The sequence below is a fragment of the Diceros bicornis genome, chromosome 10 (genome assembly GCF_020826845.1).
Source record: "Diceros bicornis minor isolate mBicDic1 chromosome 10, mDicBic1.mat.cur, whole genome shotgun sequence".
NCBI lineage: Eukaryota > Metazoa > Chordata > Mammalia > Perissodactyla > Rhinocerotidae > Diceros > Diceros bicornis.
In genome coordinates this window covers 58,267,427-58,291,431 of record NC_080749.1, presented here as the reverse complement: position 1 = coordinate 58,291,431, position 24,005 = coordinate 58,267,427, and the positions used below count along the sequence as shown (strand labels likewise).

The 24,005-nt window shown below is 40.5% G+C and overlaps 1 protein-coding gene across 1 annotated transcript in view; it reads left to right on the top strand.

Moving 5' to 3' along the window:
• LOC131410855 (dual 3',5'-cyclic-AMP and -GMP phosphodiesterase 11A) overlaps positions 1-24,005 on the top strand; it is a 247,374-nt gene that overhangs the window by 108,982 nt on the left and 114,387 nt on the right. The window contains exon 8 of the mRNA XM_058549318.1: positions 3,266-3,316. Coding sequence (XP_058405301.1) covers positions 3,266-3,316 — 51 coding nt within the window. The remainder of the gene's footprint in view (positions 1-3,265; positions 3,317-24,005) is intronic.

Below are 24,005 nucleotides of genomic sequence, written 5' to 3'. Positions count from 1 at the left end.
GGTGACTATAGTTGATAACACTGTATTATATAATTGCAATTTGCTAAGAGAGTAAAACTTAGCTGTTCTCACCAAAAAAAAGATAAATATGTGAGGTGATGGATGTGTTAACTAACTAGATGGTGGGAATCCTTTCACGACGAAAAAACAAAACAAAACAAGGAAGAAAATTAATAGAAAAGCCAAAGACTGGGAGACTATATTTTCAAAATACACACCTGACAGAGGACTTGTACCTAAAATTACAAAGACCTACAAGTCAATAATAACAAACTAAATGAAAGAGTATTTTAAGTGGACGAAAAGTCCTAATCTGTAGTGATGGTCTGCTTCACTGATTCAAAGAGCTTCAATTCAGTGGAGTTAATCGTTTGTTTTTTTAATGATAAAGGAAATGGGAAAAGTTGATTTAAACAAGGGGAGTAGAAAGTATGCCTTAAATACTAAAAGCCTGGCTAAGCACCACCTGGTGGCAGAATTTCAGCTTGAGTTTTTATGGATATTTTTTAAAGTAAATAAAGGTAAATTTTGAAGATTGAATGTGCAAAAAGACTTGTAAGTGATAAGAAATTTTCATAAGATTACTGCCAAATTAAAGTTTGCCATAGTAAAACCAAACCAAAAGAACAAAACCAATTTGGTTATTTTTGCGTTGCAAAACTCCTGTTAATAATTATGAGACAATGAAGATAATAATATGATGACATAATGCCCTGCCAAATATTTATATGGTAGAATTGTAATTGAATATTAATACAATAAGTATAAGCTGATTATTTTTGTGCCAGATATTCGACATGTATTTATTAATCTTCCTAAGAACTGTGTGAATGAAGTACAGGCCCACACCACAGAGTTTTCCTAGTAGAAAATCTCTTGGTTTTTAATAACCAAACCTCATAGAACATATTTATCTCTCAATACATTTTTGTGCCTTTGTTTATATTAGGAAAAAATTACATTTATGTCCCTGAAACTCTGTATAATTTTTTTTAAACAAAATGAGGTGTGGGAAATGTTTTGATTTACATTCCAGATAGCCTTGGTCTAAATAACGTCTAAATCATGTGTAGACACTTTGAGAACCACAAGGAATTGAACAATGAGGGTGTGCATCTCAGTTGTTGCTGGCATTGAAAAAGGCAACTTGTCCTGAACATGTCACCACCATGCCACTAATATTTAGCTCTTGTTTTTGCTTAGTATTGACAACGAGTCCCCTCCCAAAGATAAAAAAGTGTTGAGAAAACTATGGGAAAAGAAGTGAGTGATTAAAGTGTTTACAGGAAGAAAAGATACCACTGCATATAAAGCAACTTTTTGTTAAGAACTATGTTGCTTATGATCAGAAAGTAACACAATGCAATTTATAATCTAACATTTTTTGTTTAATACATACATATGAATTTTACTGCATTTTTGTTAAGTTTTAGAAAGTGGTTGTAGGTCTTATGATGCATTACAATTTTTTGCAATTAAAAATAATGGAAAACAGGCTCTCTGTTGGTGTTTTCAGGTGGAATCTCTTATTTTCAAGAATAGATTACTGATGTTAAGCAGGAGATGCCTGTATATTATTAACATTATACCATTTTACAAATGAGGCCCAAAGAGATTAAGACACTTGTCCACAGAAACTCCCACAGCTAGGAAGCAGTGGCGCCCTGGAAGTCTGGCTTTAGAGGCTGTTCTAACCACTGTGAGACACTGCCTCCATCGTGGCCCGACTTCTATCACACAGATGGTACATACATACCTTGGGTCAGCATTTCTCAAAGTTCTTAGTCAATAGGTTATTAGCTTGGAATGTTACTAGATTAATATATCACCTAAAAGGGAGTTCTGTGGCTAATTAGATTTGGGAAATGCTGAGTTTAACAAGATAAAACATGTTACTTTACTTTTCAGAGCCAAATGTGCACTGTGATTCTCTATGGATGGTAGTTGAAGAGGGATTTAGCATTTCCCAGATGTATTTTTGGGGGATTTCTATAGATAAAGAATGGGATTGGTAGCATAAAATATATAACATGTTGCATTATATGTGTGTGTACATATATATGTAGATATGCCTTATAACATACCAGTACTGACTTGAGCAAGTGTATGTTTACTTGTCCCACATAACAAGAAGTCTGGGGCAGGGCAGTCCAGGGCCACACTCATTTCTTTTTCCCTTTCTGCTCTACTGTCCATAACAAGCTGCCATTCATACTCATGGTTGTCTCCTCATAGACAGCAGATTTTGCTGCACCTCCAGGCCTTATGAATGTTTTCCAGGGAGGAAGAAAAAGGAAAGGAAAGAGGCAACCTCAACACTCCACTTATATTTCGTTGACCAGAGGAATCTCACATGGCCACCCCACATGACCCCTAGAGAGCCTAGGGATCGGTTTTTTGATTTTTTTTTTTTTTTTAGTGAGGAAGATCGGCCCCTTATCAGTAAGTTATGATGTGGTGATAAACCACAAAGGTTGATTTCTTGCTCATGTGACATGTCATCAGCTGCGGGTTGACTGTGGCTCTGTTCAATGCATCTTCTTCATTTGGGGGCCCAGGCTGAGAGCAGCCCCTCTCAGGGCCATGCGTTTCCCATGGTGGGGGGGGGGTGGCAGAACCAAGTGATGGCTCTTAAAGACGCTGCTCAAAAATGGCGTCTGTCACTTTCCCCCACATTCCACTGGCTAAAGCAAGTCATATACTAAGGCTGATGTCAATAGGGCAGGGAAATATAATCCTGTTACAAAAAGCGTTGCAGATAGTTGAGCATGACAATATAATCTTTCCTATATAATAAAAACAGGGAAGTGAGAATAGACCAGAGATGGAAGTTGAGTCAGCAGTCTACGGTGTCTGCCATGGTACACACACACACACGCACGCACACACACACACAACACCTTTTTATTTATTTATGTTCCAGAGCATTTCACAGGATAAGTATTCACATCCTTTGGGAACTGTGGCCTTGAGCCACATCATGTCCCTTTGATAAAATAACTACCTATAAAAACATCCTGGTATAAAATACTTAGCCTTTAATGCAGGCTGTAGTTCTGTTCAGCATTATAATAGATTCCACTGTAATTGCACAGATGACAGTCTGTGTCACAGACTGTTATTGGAAATTTCTTGTTGTGCATTAAAATCCACTATTATGTCAAGGTGATATACATGAGCAAAGTTTATTTTTAAGCCAGGAGAATTTCAGAAAGTAGAGTCATGTCTAGTTACTAAAGTTTTTTTTCCTTTTCTCCCGCATCAGGTGCTATCATACCATGCGACATGTTCAAAAGCTGAAGTTGACAAGTTTAAGGTAAGGAAGCAAATGGTGCCCTATTAGTGCATACAGTTAAACTTCCCGTGGCTGTCTGACCCTTCGTCTCTGGCCTCTGTGGAATTAGTCCTGCCCCCTGGCTGTTGGGGGAATAGAACTGGACAAAGGTGTGTTTGGATATTTCCGTTATAGTGTTTATATAACTGAGTAGCCCCTTCATGATTGTTTAAATGGTTTAGTATTTATTTCTTTCCCTTTGTTAAGTAAGCAGGATATCAGGAAAAAATCTGTGTAATATTTTACACAGTGAGAATCAAGGCCTGGTTTTGGCATTGGTTTTATCTCTAACTGTTCATTTAAAATCTTAGGGGTTAGGGGCCGGCCCCGTGGCATAGTGGTTAAGTTCGGTGTGCTCCGCTTCTGTGGCCTAGGTTCACGGGTTTGGATCCCAGGTACAGACATACACCACTAATCAGCCATGCTGTGGTGGCACCCCACATACAAAATAGAGCAAGATTGGCACAGATGTCAGCTCAGGGCGAATCTTCCTTAAGGAAAAAAAAAAAAACAAAGAGGAAGATTGGCAACAGATGTTAGCTCAGGGTGAATCTTCCTCAGCAAAAACCAACCAACCAAACAACAACAAAAGAATCTTAGGGCCTATATTTTCATCTGTAAAAATAAGTGAAGAGGGGCTGGCCAAGTGGCGCAAGCGGTTAAGTGGGCACGCTCCGCCGCAGCAGCCCGGGGTTCGCCAGTTCGGATCCTGGGCGCACACCAACGCACTGCTTGGCAAGCCATGCTGTGGTGGCATCCCATATAAAGTGGAGGAAGATGGGCACGGATGTTAGCCCAGGGCCAGTCTTCCTCGGCAAAAAAGGAAAAAAAGAGGAGGATTGGCAGATGTTAGCACAGGGCTGATCTCCTCACAAAACAAATAAATAAATAAGTGAAGAGATTAGGATAATAATAGCTAACATTTACCAAGTGCTGCTTATTATGGACCAGGCACAGTACAAAGCACTTTACCTGTATTAATTCATTTCAGTCTCGTAATCCTGTGAAGTACATGCTATTTACAGATGAGTAAACTGAGGTACAGAGATGTTGAGTAGACAGGCCAAGATCAAATGATTGTAAGGGGTATAGCCAGGCAATCAGGCCCTGGAACTGGAGTTCTTAACCACCATGCTTCACTGCTGCTTCAGCTCCGACATCTAATGAGTCTGTGAATGAGCCTTAGATACTCCTTTTCACCTTAGTCACCACCATTCCCTTAAAGACAGCTCAGAATTCTTACTCCTCTCCCTGTACTTCTAACCAGCCATGGTCAAACATGGGAGCATGGTGAAACTGATTTTCCTCCCTTTTGAAAGTTTTGGTGTCTGCTTTTATAAGTTTTTGTGGAGGTTCAGAGAATTGTCAGGCAAGCTACCACGACCATAAGAAAGATGATGTTTTGTATTGTAATATTTGTATGTAATAACACTTGATGAGGACCACTCTTCTAAGAGTTTCATTTGCACATAGATGCATTTGTCATCCCAGGAAAAATGGCACAGAGCCCTTTGGGCCTGATAAATGAATCAGATCATTAGAGTTGAGTCACACTAATACAGAAAGGAAACAGGGAAGACCCCAAACTCAGAGTAGGGATGAGGGAACTGCTCGGAAGGGCAGAGAGCAGCACATCTGTGGTGGGCATACAGTGAGCTGCTTGGATGTGGTTTCTTATTGGCCTGGAGAGAGGCTTAGGAAAAGACTTGCGATAGTGACCCAGTTCAGAAGGAGAGACATGGTGTCAGCAAGAGGTGACAGCTGATGGCAGAGGAAGGAGACGGAACAACCAAACCACAGCAGTCAGGGCCACCTTGTTGTAGAGATGAACATCATCCATACTGGCTAGAATCTGAGCGCCATTGGGGCTGTGCTTTTTGCATGTTTTGTTCACTGCTCTATCTCTACTGCCTTTACAGCTCTTGGAACATAGTAGCATTCAATAAATACTTGTTGAATGAATGACTGAATGACTAAATAAATTCAAAAGCCATCAGTGTTCTATAACTCAAAACAATTATTCATTAAGAAAATGTTAAAACAGCGTTATATATAATTTTTATATTTTATATTATATGTTATAAATATTTCCATCAAAAATATTTAAAGCTTCTTTACTTTAACTAATAAAGTTCAGTTTGCTGGAAATCCTATTTATAAAAATTACTTCCCATAAATATTTTGCTATTTTTACTGTTATTATAATTATCATCACGGCTAAAAGAAGGAAGGGGCAGGCAGGGAGAAAGACGGCAAAGCTCACAACGGACTAAATATGACTGCAGGGCTATTTGATGGGCCATGCCCAGAGCTATAGCAGGCCAAAACCAATAGCTTGTCCACAATCTGAAGGTATTGCCCTATATTCAGTTTTAATTCTTTGCTTAGAGTGAAGAAAACACCACTGTATTGGAATTTGCCACGTTTTTCTATTGTTAGCTTACAAACATACTAAAAATATAAAGTATTTAAATTTGAGAACAAAGGGTTATTTCATCTTAAAATTATCAAGATTATTAACTTAACTGATTTATTCCCAATTTTATCCTGAAAGATATTAGCAAATATCTTATTACAATGTAATTGAGATATAGTAGATAATTTTAACCTAATGGCTTTTTTTCTTGAAATATAAAGTGTATAAAACGTTATCATAGTTGGTAGCTGATATCTTATAACTGCAGCAATAACATTAAAATGTAGTGGGCTTAAAATAATCCTGCACAGAGACACCGAAAAGTATTTACATACTGAAATTTCACACTAGAGTGTGTGCAATGGCAGTTTCCTAACATTGTAGCTAAATAACAGTAAATAAATGCTTTGTTTTGACTAATATATGCAGACAAACCATGCTGACATTCAGGTATATTGTAACCTTTGCTACCTGCAGTAGTTTCTTTAGCAGAGATAATTTTTTTAACAAGTACAGTAATTTGAAATCTAGAATCAGAGTTATTCATGGGATTTCATGAGTTAAAGGATGGCTGAGTCTCAATGTATTGGGTCATGCCCAGCTGGGACCGGGATAGTGATCAGTGATTCAGAGATGAAGCCAGAGTTTGGGAAGAAAACGATTCCATCCTCTAGTGCTGAAAAGGATCTGGAGGTCAAACACGTGCGTACACCAGTCAGACTCCAGCTGCAACCTAAGCTGCGCCGCATCCGGGATTCAGACGTGTCTGGAAGACCAGTGCAATGTGTTTCGTTTACATGAGAGACTAAGAGGGCTTCTGAGTCAAGAACTCTTCCTGATGGAAAGTGAGACCACAGGCCTCAGTTTCTGGATGATTCCAAGTTCAGCATGGGGTTTGTCCCTTGGATTTGTCTCTCACGCCAGCCTCCCATGGACTCACATTCTCAACTAAGAACATTAGTGGACACAGAAGGCGTGGACTTTAGTTTGGTTTCAGTGCACTACATGCCCCCGAGAGCACAAGACTTCCAGAGTGTCAACAGCACGCAACAGAAAGCAGCAGCCCAATGGAGGGAAGCATCACTCTGGATCAGAGGCCGGGCACCTTCCTACAGGTGTGACCAGCAGAGGCTGAAGGAATCAATGCAGGCTGAGTGGTCACATCTTAAGGACAAGTAAGGTATACCCTGAAAACTCCCAGAAATAAGTAGGAGAGAGGGAGATCCTATAATATTGGAGATTATGATATGCACTATTAATTACTTTCAATTCACTACCACTTGTACTCCTAGGTGGTGTGGCCTAAAGGAACATAGATTTCATATAAAATAAACCTGTAGTGAATCTTTAATAATCATTATTAATAATCATTAATGCTAGGCCGATACCACCTCACCTTTCCTCATATCTTGTCTTCCTATTTCACACCCCTCCGTGTTTTGGAATTTCTTTTCCTATTCTAGAATGCCATTGGAGAGGGAGAGGATGTTTTTGTTTTTGTTTTGTTTTGTTCTGTTAACCCTATTTCTCCTGTTTGGAAAAATCTCCTTGAGGGGTGTGTGGTGTTGGATGGGAGAATGGTGATTAGAGTGTGAAAACCTTTCTAGAAGTGTCCCTGAATTTTCCAGCCAGAATAAGTAGGGGAAACAACATAGAATTGCTCATCCAAGAATGTCAGAACCTAAGCTTTTTTTTTTTTGGTTCTAATATATCATTTATACCTTGGGAAACAGTACTTTTTGTAGGGCCACCTATACACAAAAGGATCACAGAACTTCCTGGAACTAATGAACTAATTCTTTTTAAAAGTCTTATTCAGGTTATAATGTTAATAATTTATCCTTTATGGGTTGGTTGCCTTGTGCATTGAATGAGTAAAACCAGGATCTAAAGACTGGTTTTTATCCTCATTAACATTTACTGATCTTCCATGAACTTGAAATAAGAAAGGTGTGCCCAGAAAATTTGTGCAGATTTTAGTGCCTGTTTATATCTCTTCTGCTCTGTGCTAACAGGAATAATGTATAAAGACCATATTGACAATTAGATCTCTTTGAAGATGACTGGTTTAAAGGCTTTTAATAACCTGAAGACGCCAGCTGTGATAACATAAGAAAATGAGTTTAGTACACCAATTATATGCTCCTGTAATTTTATGCACTTTCCTTAAATTCTAATGTGGTGGACAGACCAAAGAGTTATCACTATATATGCCAGTTTACCAATTAAAATCAACTCATGGACGTTCTCATGTTATATTGCCTACCTTCTATCATCCCTTCTTTCAGTTCCAAACTGCATGGGTTATGGCTGCAATCAGAGATGAACTCGTTTACAGCACTATTTAACTGCCTCCGTAATTAAACACCAATAACTCATGTTGGGTGTTTGGGTTTGGACTACCTCTTGCATATTTCAAGTTTTCAATGTTAATGCCTGGGCCACAAATTAATATCCTGTTAAAGTAAATAAAATAAAGTACCCAGGAACAGTACTCCCTGTGGCCTTTACATAGCGAAATAAGAATGGCTATTTCAAAAGTAGCATCTTACAGCCTCCTCTGTGAGAGGCATGGCAGGGGACAGGCTGAACAATGGGATGTGATGCACTAGGCTTTTTTTTTTTTTTGTAAGTAATTAAGTTTGAGGAGCTATGTTTGATCCATAGAATATTCAAATGTTGTCATAAGAAGCTTCTGCCCTCAGAACCGCCCTTGCGGTTATGCTGGTAAACGTGTCTGTCGTAGGCCCTGCACAAGGGCTCCTGCACAAGGAGACAGGAGTCGGCACTTGCCCCACTTGGCTGGCCCAATGCATGGGATGCCCTTTAGTAACTGATCCTCCAGAGGGCGCACATTTCTCTAATTGCACAGAGAGCAGCCACTGCCCTGCCAACTGTATGTATTTCCAAAGCTGTGGGAAAGCCCAATCCTTACAGTCTCTTGTAGCAGAAAAAGTGCACTACGCAGAGAGGAGGTAACACCGTGGCATTTACCCAAACCCAGGGGATACGGCGACTGCTGAGGAGGGGAGCCGTAGGGCAGGGCGCTGTGTGGCAGAGGTTTGGGGATCTCGTGTTCCCCACCGCAGTCAGCAGGGAGCACGTTCCAACTCCTCTCCTGCAGGCCGAATGCTCCCACAGAGGCACCTCCACAGCCCAGGGGGTAACCCCGGGATCTTAGAGTGCCAGGGAAGGAAGAAGAACTTTCTCTTTTTTCTCTAGTCTCAGCCCTCACAGCCTTCCTGAAATGCTGCCTTTGGAAATCTCAACAACCAACGACTTTCCAGTTCACCTCAGCTTATTTCTAAGGTGGTTTAAAAGATGACCACGCAGCAGTGTAAACAGAATTTGGGTATCATTTCCACCTAACCTATTCTGTCTCCTCTCTTGTCCCCGCCTCTTGAATTGAGGCGGCTGTTTTGACTTTAAATAGTATTTATGCCGAGTTTAATACCTGAGATTTTTTTTATCATCAGGGAGTTATTAAACCTTCAGCAGGAAATTGACTGTGGAGGAACAGCTGAATCAGCATCCTAAAGGGCATGTTCTGCTCCCAAGGCAGCAGCCTGAGCCGGGTGGCCAGCACTGCTCAGGACACATCCATAAATATGTGGAGTGCTTTGTGATCAAATGTCCACGTGTTCATACGGGGTTCTCTTTATGAATTGTGTCTTAATCAAATGCCATGTCAGAAAAAAGATGGTTGTACTTTGTCACTCTTGAGTATTGAAAATACTGGGGAGGGGGATGGTGTGAGGGCACCCAGGGGGTACAAGTCCAGGCTGGCCTTTCCTACAGCTGGACTAAATGGCTATGAGTCGAGGGCTCTTCAAGGACCCACCTGGCCAAAATATATCCTGAGGTGACCCTGACCTCCTCTCAGATCAACTTAAATAGCCACTATTTGTCACTTTCTTCCATTTGAAAACAAAATAGGGACACTGTCTCCAAAAGGTCACTATGAATATCTGCTTTCCCTGGGAGGAAGAATGGGCCTGGAAGGCTCTATCCCACCTTCTTGCTTGCACACAATAACACAGCCAGGTTCACTGCATTCCTTACGTGTCACACTGGAAGGTCCAGGGAGTCTGAGCTTGAGAGAATGAAATAAAAGTCAGTTTGTTTTTGGTTTCAAAGCAGTGATGAGTCCTGAAAGTCCAGGGAAGACAGGAACAGGGTGATAGTGTGGTCCAGTTAGAGCCCTGACCCCTGAACAGTGAAGGGAAAGGCCAAAGGGGTCAGAACCTTCTAGAACACGAGGGAATCTGAGACTATATCACTCTTCCTTCTTTCTGGTTTTCCTCTAGTTGGAGTCCTCTGTACCTATAGATATGGAATTGGGAAATACAGAACTGATAGCCGCTCACCTCAGTGATATAGGCTTGGTTTCGCAATCATAATGGTTGGTGTTCTCTGCTCTTCCTTCAGTATACATAGAAGCTGCAAACTGCTGACTGTTATGTTCCCTCACACTCTTCTCCAGATGCACAGTTGGATGTAATTGCACAGTCATCTTTGGGTCCTCGCACCTGCTCACCCCTACAGGCTGTCCCCTCCATTCTGACTTCGGAACGTCTCTCATGCTCCCGTCCTCCTCACAGTCAACACTAGTTCAGATGCTCGTTCTATCTCAGGCAGACAGTTGTTGCACAGGGCTCTCCTAGCTGGTCTCCCTGCCTCCTCTGCTCGACTGGCTCTCGGATTCATCCCGTACACAGCTGCCAGACCACCAGTGCTCTTCTCTTGGTGCCAGTTTCCTTCTCACAAAGCTTGGTATCTTCTAGAAGCCTCTTGATTCCATCATTTTGAATTCTTTAATTGCACATTAAAAGTGTTCTGAACTCTAACCCCCAGTTCACTTTTCCAGTCTGTTTCGTGCGCTGCCAGTTACCCACCCTTCACACGAGTTCAATTTGCAGTTTTCTGTCCATTCTCTGCCTTTCCCTATCTTTGTCCCTATCTCTGCATATTTAAAGCCCTAACAATCCATCTGACCCTGCTCAATTGCCCCCCTCTCCATGAAGTCCTTCTAACTGTCCTTCAGGCAAAAGTGATCTGCTCATTGCCATTCTTTTCATTGTACTTATCAGCGTCTACCTTGCAATATAAATCTTTGTGCACCTGTCTAATCACCTGGTTAAACTAGGAGCATTTTTCGGGGAGAATCCTTGTCTTACTCGTTTTTCTAATCCTTATATCACCTAAAGCCATACCCGGCACCTTGATGCTGGAGAAATTTCAACCAAGTGACCAAATACATTGAATTGTTTGCAGTTTTGATGACAGAGGAAGTTACAACATGTGAGTAGAATTTTAAAGCAGGAAGCTATGGCAGTGGGAGTGTCTGCAAATTCCGTCTCAACCCCTTGTTTTAAGTTCTCGGTTGTTAGTTTCCTAGGTTTCCTATGAAGCCTAAACTATAAGAAAATAAAGGGATTTTTTTTGTTGTTTAGGATATTCTGTTTAGAGTGTTCGGTACTGACAATATCTCTCCTTCCCTGCTGTGGGCAAAAGCCCCTTGCCATTAATTTTTAGTTGATTCAGCAATTTCCTTAACATTAAATAAAGATTATTCACTCATATATCTGGCTACCACCACTCTGCTGGCTAAATTTTTAAAAACTATTATTTTCTTGAATCTCTAAGATGCCCTTCTAATTCTTTTATTTGTATGGCCCTGTATTCTCTCCCTTCTACCTATTTTTGAAATTATGTACTGCTGTGGTAGTTCTGCATGGTTTACCTCAGTTGGAAATGGATCCATCCAAAATCTTAAAAACATGCATGAATCATGATTCTATAGGTCCCAAGGCACCATATGAAATAAGAAGTTGGGAGAGAATGTCTGACTAAGGGTTTTCTGCAGTCTCAGTCACCAGAGCTGCCCCTTTCAGCAGTCTTTGTAGGACACAGTAAGACAAGAGAAAGCAAACATGTAAATTGACAAAGCAGCCGCCAGACCCCGTGGTTCATTTAAAGTTTCTAGGCCCCGGGTTTCCTCATTTGCAAAACAAAGCCATTTCCAGCTATAAAAAGCTATAATTTTATGAGCCTATAAAATTTATCTCTGGGAGGGAAGGGAAAAGTAAAACACAAAGCAACATAAAGATGACAAAACATCTTGGGATCCTTATAATTTGTGAATACTCAAAGCTTTAAATTTAAGCTCTATTTAAAAATTTGGGTATTTGGTGGAAGACTTGGCTCAGCTTGATTTAATTACATATTATAAGTGATTCCCAAAGCCCACCAAGGCTATATTTGAAGGGTAATATAATACAGTAATCCTCATGAGGAAGGTAAGTGATTATTTTAGGTAAGACAAGAGTCTTAATCTTATCAGTATAAAAACTATACACTAATTCTACCTATAAATGTTTAAATAATAATAATAATGTCATAAGTAATATGACTTAGCAGTATATAAAAACATTTTCCTACCCATTATCTCACTTGAGTCTCCCAAACTCTTGGTGAGGGCAGAGTTATTTTAGCTCCATTTTACATACGAGGCAACCAAGAACCAAAGAACCGGCAAGAAAAATGCACATATTTGGCTTTGATTTTTCCTCTCCAATGTTTTGTTTTGACTTGAGAACAATGCTTCTCTTCAAGAGGCTGAATAGGAAAATGCAAGCAATATCACGGAATTTTATCCTGAAGTCATTTGTTTAACTATTATTCTTGGAACCTTCATGGCATTTTGACAGTTTGGGGGCCAAAAAAGCATGAATGGTGATGATGTCTGAGAAAAACAGAATTTCAAGCTGAACTTAACATAGACATTTAAAAAGAGACTTTTCATGGTACTCTTTGGACAATCAATATATAATGCTATTTTATTAGAAACTTCTTTTTGTTTTGTGGTTGTGCCATCCATGTGACTTCTTGCTCTGGGGTTTCAGAATGCTTAGAAACCTAAGGAAATTGGAAATAGCAAACCTTATGAAGATATTGCATCATTGTTAGCAAGATGGTATATGATCCATTATTCTGACATCTTGCTTGTCTTCCTTACAGTCCGATTGGCTATCTAGCTGTATAGTAATCTCTCGACATCTGGAAAGCTCAAAGGAAAAAGAATAGTCCCATTTTATTATCCTGTGCTCTGCAGGTCTGCCAAGTACCTTGTAAGAAAGATAACAAGGATATGAGACTGCGAACATCAGTTTAATGATAAAGCACTCGTCAGGAGATAAAGTCTTATGTTTAAGGCGTGAGAACTCATAAACTAGAGACTGTTTGGGGGAAGATATGAAGAATGTGAGACGGGTTTATATTTGTATAATATTTCCTATAGTCATGCATGATATTAGGAACATCATGGACAGTAATCTGCAAATCTGAAATATGATGACTTTAACATAAGACTCTTAAGGTAAATTTTTAAGGATTTTTAAAAGATATTATTCTGAATTAATCTCTGTGTACTGCCTCAATTTGTGTGTGTGAGTGTGTGTAAGGAGTGTATGTGTGTGCACTTTAGTTTTAAGGGATAATCAAGTGATTTGGAGTTTCAACTCTGGCTTTAGAAAAAGATCTTATGGCAATTCATTGTCTCCAAAGAGACAAGCAATGGAAAATCTGTGAGAAAACAAGATCTGAGATGAAACACTTTGGCCACTGGGTGCCATCCTTGCTCCACGTAAGGATTTGCTGAGCCACATTTCTAGGAAAATGGTTAAAACCCAAAAGACAGTAATTTAAAAGTAATTTCAAGATATAATAATGTTTGTGTGTGCGCATGACCTGGAATATGTTAGTGACACAGGCAGCTCATTCATTTGCCCAGGCGCAGGTCAGAAGGATTGGGGAAATCTCCCCTCTGGTTCAGCCTTATCAACGAAGCCTGGGTAAAGCCCTCTTGCTTGCTATATCCCAATGAGCCATCCAGGGGTGGCAGGGGAGGCACAGTGGAGGAGCTGGGATGAGGTGGTGTGGTAGGTATCTGGAGGTCAGCAGGTCAGATGCTCCATTAATTATTTTTATTGTTGCGTATATTGCAGCATGCATGTAGCAGGACTTGAACCCAGCCATCTGTGTGGCTGTGCTCTAGTGCTTCAAACGCATTCCTTTCATTACCAGAGCTGGTGGAGCTATTAAGCACTCTTCCTAGGAATGCTGCATGTTGGTGGAATAGTAATTCTGTTCCCGTGCTTTTCATTTCCCTAGAAGCAATTCATGGAGTTTACAAAGACACCACCTTAGCCAGGCATCAAAACTCCATGGTCAATGACACCATATCTGTGCAGGATTTTTCTATCTTTGGATTTGACACTTATATGCATAAAACCATGATATTAAACTCAGCATTATGAACAAGAATAGCTACAGAGAATATTCTAAGACTGTCATGTAATACAGGCTGATGTTTCCATCCAGGGCCTCAAACATTTGGTTGGGACTAAAAGGAATTAAGGTGTGAACAAGTAGGAATTTTAATAAAAATTGAAAATCTGTTACAGTCACGCTGTAACAGAAAACTCTGGAATCCTTTCTACAAGACCACATTGTAGAGGGGAATCCGAGCTCAAAATAGATTTTAGCTCATACCCCCAGGCTGGAGGCCATGCAGCTGGCCTCATAGTTGGCCCTAGAGAGTGGCCCAGAGTAGTGCCTACAGGTACTTCCTGAGACTCACTGTAATCAAATCCACACCCCCAGGAAAGGAACAAGTGTGAGAAGGGCTGATGAGAACTTACAAAAGGGCAGGCTTTTTTCAACCTATCGAGGGATAAAAGGCTTAACTACTATTCTGCCGTTAAGCACCTACAGGTGGATGGACTTTAAAATTCATTTTCTGGGCTTACTGTAGGATAACATGATACCAATCATTATATACTCTTAAATATTGCTATTCGCCAAGAGTAGTGCTATTATAGCTGTAGCATTTTTGCTGATTCAGAGTGCTTTCATAGCTCTTATTTCATTGAGTGTTAACAGAAGCCTTTAAAGGCAGCATCAGCGGCTATATCCCACTTATGGCTCAGGCAGCCGAGGGCGATAGCACACAGCCAATTTGGAGGCCTCACGTCTTGCTGCTGAGGTCCTTTCCTTGGACTCTGCTACCCACTATATGCTCAGTCCACTCACTGTGACAGTCACCTGGAAAATAACAAACACTTAATGAACCTTTTCCCATGCGCCAGGTCTGTTTTCAATGTCTTCTCTGTATTAACTCATTTAATCTCACGGAAACCCTACTATTATTTTTCTTATTTTATAGTGATGAAACTGAGGTACAGAGAAATGCCCAATTAATTATAGTGTACAAATTAAGAAATCAAGATATGCGCAGGCACGCTGAATTTGTAATATTCCCTTTCAAAATGACACGGAACCCTTTTTGCTTTAGGTTCTTCTGGTCCTGGCCTGGCCCTATTCTTCTAGTCTAATTACAAGCCCTTCTGTAATCGTGGCTTAGTTCCTTAATGGACGAGTTCAGATTTCAATGGACTCTGCTAAGGATGTTTTTGTTTGTTTGTTTTTAAGGTTACGTAGTTCATAAGGCAATCCAGGCCTCCTGTTTAAGCAAGTGTGCTTTCTCAGCCTTCAGTATTCTGGAATATCAACTTCAAGGGACAGGTTTGTGGGATCTAAAATCAAATTTTCCCCCCAAAGTATAAATCCCAAACAATTCCTGTGATCCCATTCCTCTGTCTACTAGGTTCATTTTCCTAACATATAATTCATCTCGGGCCTTTCCGGAGACAGAAGAGAGTTCTGTGAAAACCAAGCTTTGTGATGGTTTCTGCAGAAACAGGTGGCCATCCTCACCACTGGGCTTAAATTTGTCAAACAACTCCGTGAAACACTGAAGCTGGATTTTAAGGAAGGACACTTTGCACTCTTCCCCTCACTACTAACAGGAAAGCCCTAGAATTCAGAAAAGAAATAGAAGAGGGAGAGAGGCTTTCTATGACTACGTTGCTCCAATGTGAAAAATCATAGGAAATGCCCTCCCTTTAAAATCGTGGGGAAATTTATGCTTCTCCCTTAAATATCTTTCAAACCATCAGTGATCTCCTTGAAAATAGCTTTCCTCTGGTTCTCGGAGGAGTTATGTGTGAGAGCAAAGTCTGATTATTTTGATAACCTCCTTAAAAACCAAAGGTCCAACTATTCTATTGTGAGGAATGTCCCTGTCTGCGCTGGGCTGTGATCAAGCGTCTCTCTTCACATGAGCTCTTTCCCCCGCTGCACAGTAATTCACTCACGAGAAGGCAGGACTGAGTAGGGTACATGGTCCCGGAGGTAAAATCTCCTTCCTTTGTAAAGTATACATAAGTCCAAAGTTCTTCCCAGGAAAGGTTACAAACGGGAGTACACCGAGTACCAAAAGGAAAACCTGCCCCAGGTAATGTGCTCCTTCGAAGCGAACTGCTGTGGGCAGAGCCACATGCCCACTCCTGGAGCTGGCTGCAGCAAGCACTCAGGTGGTCCCTTGAGCCAAATGTGCAGATCCATATCATTGCAGCATTGAGCCCTGAGGTGTGCTCACTGCAGCCTGGCTTTCCTTACAAAGGGATAAACGTGGCTTCTGTCAGGGCCCAAGTTTCTCATCTTTCAGCAACCCCCTCTAGAAAGAACTATTCCCAAGTTCTAGTTTGGAGAATCTCAGACTGGTCCTGTTTGGGTCAAGTGCCCATCCCTGGACCAATCAACTGTGACAGGGGCGTGGTCATGGAAGAATATGTCAGCTCCCAGGGGGAAACACATAGTTGCAGTGGAAGAAGTTTCCACTAGAAAGGAGAGGGGTGCTCGGCAGATAGTATCATAGCTGTCCTTCACAGGTGAGGTGTACATGCACGTAACTTTCAGATAGTGATTTTCCATCTCCATCAAACCTGTCCATGGCCTCTGTTATGGAAAGCACACATTTCCTGGGACAGAGTTGAGATGCACACAACAGGCCCTTTGTAATTCATAATTTGTAGACACTGGGTGATAACCAACCAGTCATTATCTGCTGAAATGGTTTCCTAAGCAATTGTGTCTAGATGGCATTATTGAAAAGGATGTTCTATGATGTCCTTAGAGCATTTCTGTTTCCACAGCTAATCTCACTGTTGGTCACCCTGATTTGGCTCTCAAACTTACCCACATTTTATAAGGCAAATAAATATAATTTCCAGGGATGTGGCAATTAAATTGGCCCAGAAACTCCTCATTAACAACTGTCTCACCTGGTCATATGGTAGCGGCATCTTTCTATTGTGCTTGAACCAGGCTCTGATGTATAACCAGAAAAGCCCCCTTCAAGTGGATCAACAGTAACCCACAGATTCCTTCTGGAGTAGTCATTTCTTCGTGAACTAATTAGGACCTACTGGGGAATTAAGCAAATCAAATAGGCCAAACATCCCTATATCTGATGTTTGAAACTCACAGTAAAATAGCTCAATTCCTAATCGACTTCCCGGCCTCATTAGAATTCAATTAGCAGAAGGACATTCTTTCCTAGAGGCTCTTTGGCGGATTTGTGTATGAACAGTTAACCCGGTGTTAGCAAAAGCAGTTACTTGTATCCAAACAGCTCTCTCTGGCTGCAAAGAGAATCCCAAAGCTGTTTAGACAAGACTTTGCTTATCCTCCCACCAGGATGCAAATATTTTAAGTGGACAGAGTGCGATAAAATGCAGCCAATGCTGTCCCCGACACTGACCGCATCCTGGGAATGCTGGATTTTTGGACTTGAAGGTCAGGGGAGGAAGGTGAAGGAGGGGACACTGGAGACAAGGAGACAAAGAAAAATTTAAAAGGGCTCCTTGACATTGTTTAAAATTCTTTCCCTGAATAAACAAGTTCGGACTTTAAAATGTATCAACACATAATGACAAAAGGTATGTAGAAACACCCGTATATTTCTAGGACAGATAGAACTGCTCATCAGACCATGAAAAGCAGGGTATTTGAGGGTAAGACAACCTTGAGTTGGTTTTTTTTCCTGCAGTAGTCCCGTAACTGTTCTTCAGATGCCTAAATGTAGACGCAGGGAGATTTATTTTTCTTCTAACAGGGTATGTTATAGTTGTCACTCAGCCTTGAAATAGTTTTCTTCTCCAGTGGAACATCAGGCCAGTAATATATTTGCATAGCTATTCCCACCTGTCACTCTTCTGCCAGCCTAATGCATCAGCATTGCAAGAACGCCCAACCAGCCAATGGCTTTTAAGCTGCTGCATTTATGGGACATGTTTTCAAAATATTCGCAGTCACCCAGCAACAGGAAAAGGTATTTCATTGGCTCTCTCACTGTCAGCTAGAAAGGAGGACGATCGGGATAGACTTCAGCTGTGAAGATCAAGATGCGGCGTTGGAAAGGGGGAGGCCAGATGTTTGAACACAGGAGCCTCTCAGAGGCAAATGTGGTATTTTATAAGTATCATATAAAACATGATGTTTTCATCTCCCCAGATAAAAATCAAATGTTAAAGAATAGTACTGTGACAAGGTAGGTAGTTTTCATGGGCAGTGTCATAGGATGCATAAAAGATCAGTCTTGGCCCCAATCCTATCTGCCTGATCAAAGGAAGGGCTGCTGAATGTGAAGCCTCAGTGAGAAATAAATTAGGCCTTTTTGGTGCGGAAACAATTAAGCCTCCCTCTGTTAGACTTGGGATGCCGTGGATAGTGGGTATTCGAAAGGCAAAGTAAATCTCATGAGTTACTTTATCAATATCTGATCTTGTGAGTTATCTTGCCCTTAAAAACTTCTACCTAACTCTTCAGGCTGATTTTCCTCCCAGAGAAAACCCAAGGAGAGAGCCAAGGAACAAGTCAAGGTTACCTGGGCCTTGAATAAAAGGCTATCGTGCCACCTTGGTCTCCTCTAATTTCTCCTTCGGGTGGTCCTGTGCAATCCATAGAGGCAAACAAGGTTTCCTCTTTCTGTTTTCACTATACTGTTGTTACTATAGGACAGAAAATTAATATTGATTGGGTGCATATGTGAATCAAAGCAATTAGGGAATGCTCTGAAAAGAACGTGCTGTAAACCAGACAAGGCAAAAATAAATTCTTAAACTAATGACACCCACTTCTTGCTGAGGATCCAGCCTCTTGACTCTTCGGGCTGTATGATGGAAGGACATCCACTCTCAATAATTAAAAACAGTTTAACTCCAAAGGCTTCGATGCCAAGAATGCAGACGTATCTGGTCACTGGTTAAAGACTTGAGTCTAATGCGGAGCAGGCAGCTTGATTGTAAAAGCTCACCCAGCGTAAACTCTACCCCGCAGATTCACCTGAGCGCCTGCTGCTTGCCGGCTTAGAGCAGCAAAATGGCGGGAAGGTGCTGTCTGCTTTTCCAGAGACATAGTCAGATTGGAAATTAACCATAATTAATAGTAATTGTAATTAACAATGGGTAACATTGTACATCCAATACTATTACATGCATGTTAATTCTGTAGACTCACATTAATAAATTAGTATGTGAATATTATTTTTGTGTATCTCTAATGGGTATAAAAAAATGATGCAGTCAAATTTGCTTTAGCTAGACTCTAAGCTACTTGAAAATTGCTGTATCTCCAGTGCCTAACACAATGCCTGGTGTATTGTGGGTGCTCAGTAAATATTCCTTGAGTGACTACAGCAATAAATTGATGAATCAATAAATGACACAAAACTTGTGAATCTTTCTGAGTGTCACAAATGACAAGCCTTGGAAAGTTGTGAAACATTTTGATCTTTTTTTAAATGTTTGAGTGTGTGTGTCTAATGGAAACTAAACTCAGGAAACCTGAGTTGTAATCTTGTTCAGACACAAGTCTATGAGATAGACATTATTATTACCTCATTTTATGGATGAAGAGACTGAGGGCTAAGAGATAAAGTAACTCACCCAAGGTCACAAAGTTAGTAGGTCACAAGTATGACATTTGAACCCAAAACTCATGTTGTTACCATTAGATGAGTCTGCCTGCACAGCTGGATATTTTTGAAGGACGGAAATACGAACTCATGGAGGAGGACATGCTGCCTTTCCCCGCAGCATTAACGCTTCTCCTGTTTTGAAGCACGTAGTAGAACACTGAGGAGAAAATGCTTATGAGATTCAGAGACCATTTCGGAGATGATAAAAAATAAACTGAGATTCAAGATGCAAGAAGGATGAAAAACCTGAAACTTTCTGAGCTCTGCACAGGTCCTCACACTCAGACTGGAGGCCCAGCCTGTTTCTTGTGGTGGGCACTACAGAGGTGGGGAAAGGGTTTGTCTGGGTCCAGTTTTGCCATCACTGTCACTAGACCTGGGTTCAAGTCCCAGCTCTACCTCACACTTACAGTGGGACCGTGGTCAATGCCTTAACCCCTTTCAACCGCCCTTTCCACAGTCAGAAAAGTGGGCTAATAGGAGCCACCCTAAGGGGTTGTGTAAGGATTAAATGAGACGACAGTATGGAAAGAACTGTATTTATCCTGGCACACTGCAGAGGCTCGATAAATATTAAATGCCTTTTCTCTTTCTCCTATACTCTTAAATGAAAAGGATGAAGAAACTCATTTGTTTAGCAGATTAGAAAAGGAGTCCGTAAAATTATCCAGTTTTTCCTTCTGGTCTTGTTTGATCAGTAAATGTTGGTTCCTTATATAAGGAGAAAGAGAAATGCATTTTCTATTCCACTAAACTCTAGAAAAGCTCAGAGACAAGGTGCAAATTTGACCTAGAAATTTACATTAGACAAGGCTTACCAAGGCTCCAACTACCAGGCTATTGCCCCAGCTTTCACTTCTTGGGCAAACTGCACTCATAATGGACATTTCAGGGCTTTTAGCACTACCTGCTCAAAAGAGAGACAGGCATGAGAGAAGTCGTAGAGAGAGTCGTCACAGAGACAAGTCATAGAGAAAGTCTTGGAAGGTTTGCCTACAGCAGAGGTTCTTATCATTTTCTGTGAGGAAGAGCAATTCCTCACTTACCAAAAGTCATGATATTAGCAGGTACGGGTTTTCAGGAAAGGTTCCGGATGAAGCAGGCAACCTGTCCCTTCCCACTGAAAATGGCAACAACCAAGGAGAAGGAAGCATGATAGGGAGTGGGCCCCTGAAACCAGGAAGTCAACATATCGGCTAAAACCTCAAGATCAGTTGGTGATCCAGACCAGACCCCGGAGAAAACTTCTTTCTCTGATACATCAGAGGGTTTTTTCCTCTCACTCACTCTGGGTCTATGCACTAGAAAAGGGATAATTTGTGTACGTAAATGGTATAAGCGGCAGCTTAGGTCAGAGATTCTCAGCCCTGGCTGGACATTAGACTCACCCAGGGAAGGGAGCCTTTAAAAACAATACCAGTACCTGGGCATCACCCTATACGTATTGAAAAGAAGTGGGGTAGAGGGCTGGCATTGGTATATTTTTTAAAGCTCCCAGTTGATTCTATTATGGAGCTGGGAATGAAAAGCACAGTTCTAGCTAATGTTTCCCAATCTGGTGTCTCATAGAACACCATTTCACAGACTATTAATAGATGTGCCACACACCCTCAGAAAGTGTTCTGGTAAATACTCGATTAAATAAAGTTAAATAGGTTACTTTATTGCACCATTTCTGGGACTTTATACCCTCATGGGTGTTGTGCCTCATATGGTAGAGTATCAACTTTGCCCAGCCTTTTTGGACCACACTTTTTTCAAAGCCCATTTGCTAATGGCTGTTATGACAGGGTGCCAGGGAACGCCAGTCTGAGAACACACTGGCCTGGGTCCACAGGTCATCAAAAGAAAGAGTCCTGAGAAGAACGCGTAGAGGCATCTGCCAGTGGTCATGTTCTGTAATCTGAAGTGCTGAGAATGAGCCTTGGATTATTGTGCTCATCGTTAAATAACAGTTGTAATAAAGACTTGTCTCAGGAATTTCCAAAGAGTCACTTTAATTACAGTAATGTATATTTCAAAGCTGCTCCATTTTTATTGTCAGTATTCGTACTCTGAAAAGAAAATGTGTTGCTGTTTTGAGTTGTAAATTGACTCAGAGAAGGGGAGCTCCTAAAAATTCATGTTGCCTTAGAATAATACCCAGAGCCACTCAGAAAGCAGGCCTTTACCTCCAACCAGGGATCTCGGAAAGGAGGTGGAAATAAAACGGGACTGACAATGATATTGAGCTTGAGTATGTGCAGGAATTAACGATGTACTAACTATCTAACTGCCTAAAATAAAAATGGGTAGTTGGTGATTTGTATTTTACTGGCCAGAGGTGGCAAGGTTTCTTATGTGCAGCCGAGATTATGTACTGTTGTAAATGAAACCTAAGCTCCGGTTTTCAGGATCTGAGAAGGGAGCTCTCTGAGCCTGCATCTTCCCTTCTGCCCAGGACATTCTCTGAATATCTGACCTATTCCCTTTTCTAATGACATCATTTTTCCATTCGTAGTGTTGGTAATATATAATAGTCAGCAATTTCTAAGTCACAGTAAAATAGTGACCATACTCCATGCCAAACATCTAAGAGCCTCAGAAGTTATTCAACTTAGGTGTAATGAAAATAATAGTAATAACAATTATTAGTATCATAGCTATTATTTTTTGAGCACCTACTATGTGCCAGGCACCTTAAATATGTTGTCTTAATTTAACCATCAAAACAACTCCCTGAGATTAGTGACCTGGGCCTTCTTGACCTGATGGGGAGCTACAATTCAGAGAGGTAAAAAACTTGCTCAAGTCAGCATCAAAGCTGGGATCGGAATTACTGTCTGTAAATGCTCTTTGCAGTAAGCCCTGCCCTTAAATCTATGGTATACTTTGTTCCATTAGCTAAGGGAAATGACAGTTAATATAGAGGAGAGAATGATATATGTTTATAACTTCATATTTGAACTATTTCAGTATATTGAGACTTCAATCTCCAAATATAAATATTTTTACAGCATTTTTAATTTTTAAAAGAATATTTGGCATCATATACTTGTGGTCTTTATTTGAAAAATGATGTATGGGGCTTAAAATAGCAGATTAGTGGCCATAGACATAGGTACACACACATATGCCAGCTTCTATGTTGTTTAGTGAGCATCCTTTGACATCTTTATTATGGGAAGATGACTTTTCAGATCCATTTCTGTGGCACATTAACTCCTAGTTGTTTGGGGAACTATGATATTGGATTTGCTTATCTGGCAACATTCCTTTAATGAGCCCCTTCATGGCATGTTTATCGATGAGAAAGTTGGCTGGACTAAGGACCACTGTCTGTAGCCATAGAAAATAACAAACCTAACTAGCTTCTTAATCCCACAATCACTACCCAGAAAGAGAAGAATAATTTTTGACATACTTAATCTGACTGAACTATGAATCTAATGTTTGGTGAACTCTGGGAAGGAAGTGTAGAAAAGAACAATACCAAAAAAATAAACAAAAAGCAGTTAAAAGATGAACTCCTATATCCCCAGCAAAAATAATGATAGATGTTTGCTAAAATATACTGTGTCTGATGGGAAGGTAGTCCACTCTGACCTATACTTGCAATGGCATACCCTGTATTTGACTCAAAGAAAATAGCTTTTGACATTTATCTACATTCTTTTTCACCACCTAATTCGAAAGCAGAAAACTTCTAGTTCTGGCAACAAGCTATTTCGATATTTTATTTTTATTCCCCAGAAAACAGCTTCCAATGCCGAAGAATAATTTTATCAATATAAATAATCTACCTTCAGGTGTTTTATATCATATTCAATGACAAACTGTGAAATGTAACATTTTTTTGCTTTGACAGCCCATGAAATCCATCATCTATTTTCATAGATCTTTCATTCAGAAAAAGATTTGAATTTTAAGGATTTATGGTCTGATCAGAAATATTTGAAAAAAGATTTGCAGCTTTTAAAATCAATATCAGGATTTACTAGTAAATCCTGAGTCAGTGGGTGAAATGTTATTGTAATCATTTATCCTTTGTGACCTTTAAAAGAATAAAAAAATAACTGCTGTTTCATGCCTATAGTTTATATCCAGCAACGCTGGATAAGAGCAAGAAGCTTTTTTCCTTCACCCTGCAGTTCATGACTCTTCCAAGAATCACCCATATTCTGTTGCTAGGAGGCGGAGGTGGCACTGCATGATCTTGGGATTTAGTAAGACATGAATAGATAAAACAGGAAGAAGGCTTTATTCACCTGGTGTGTCTGTATAAGAGTAACTAGAATGATGAGAAATATGACTTGAATCACTTTCAGAATATGAATTTACAATCTGTCTACTCTCTTTCTTAGATGGGTTAGCATGCATTTCTCCTATATGGG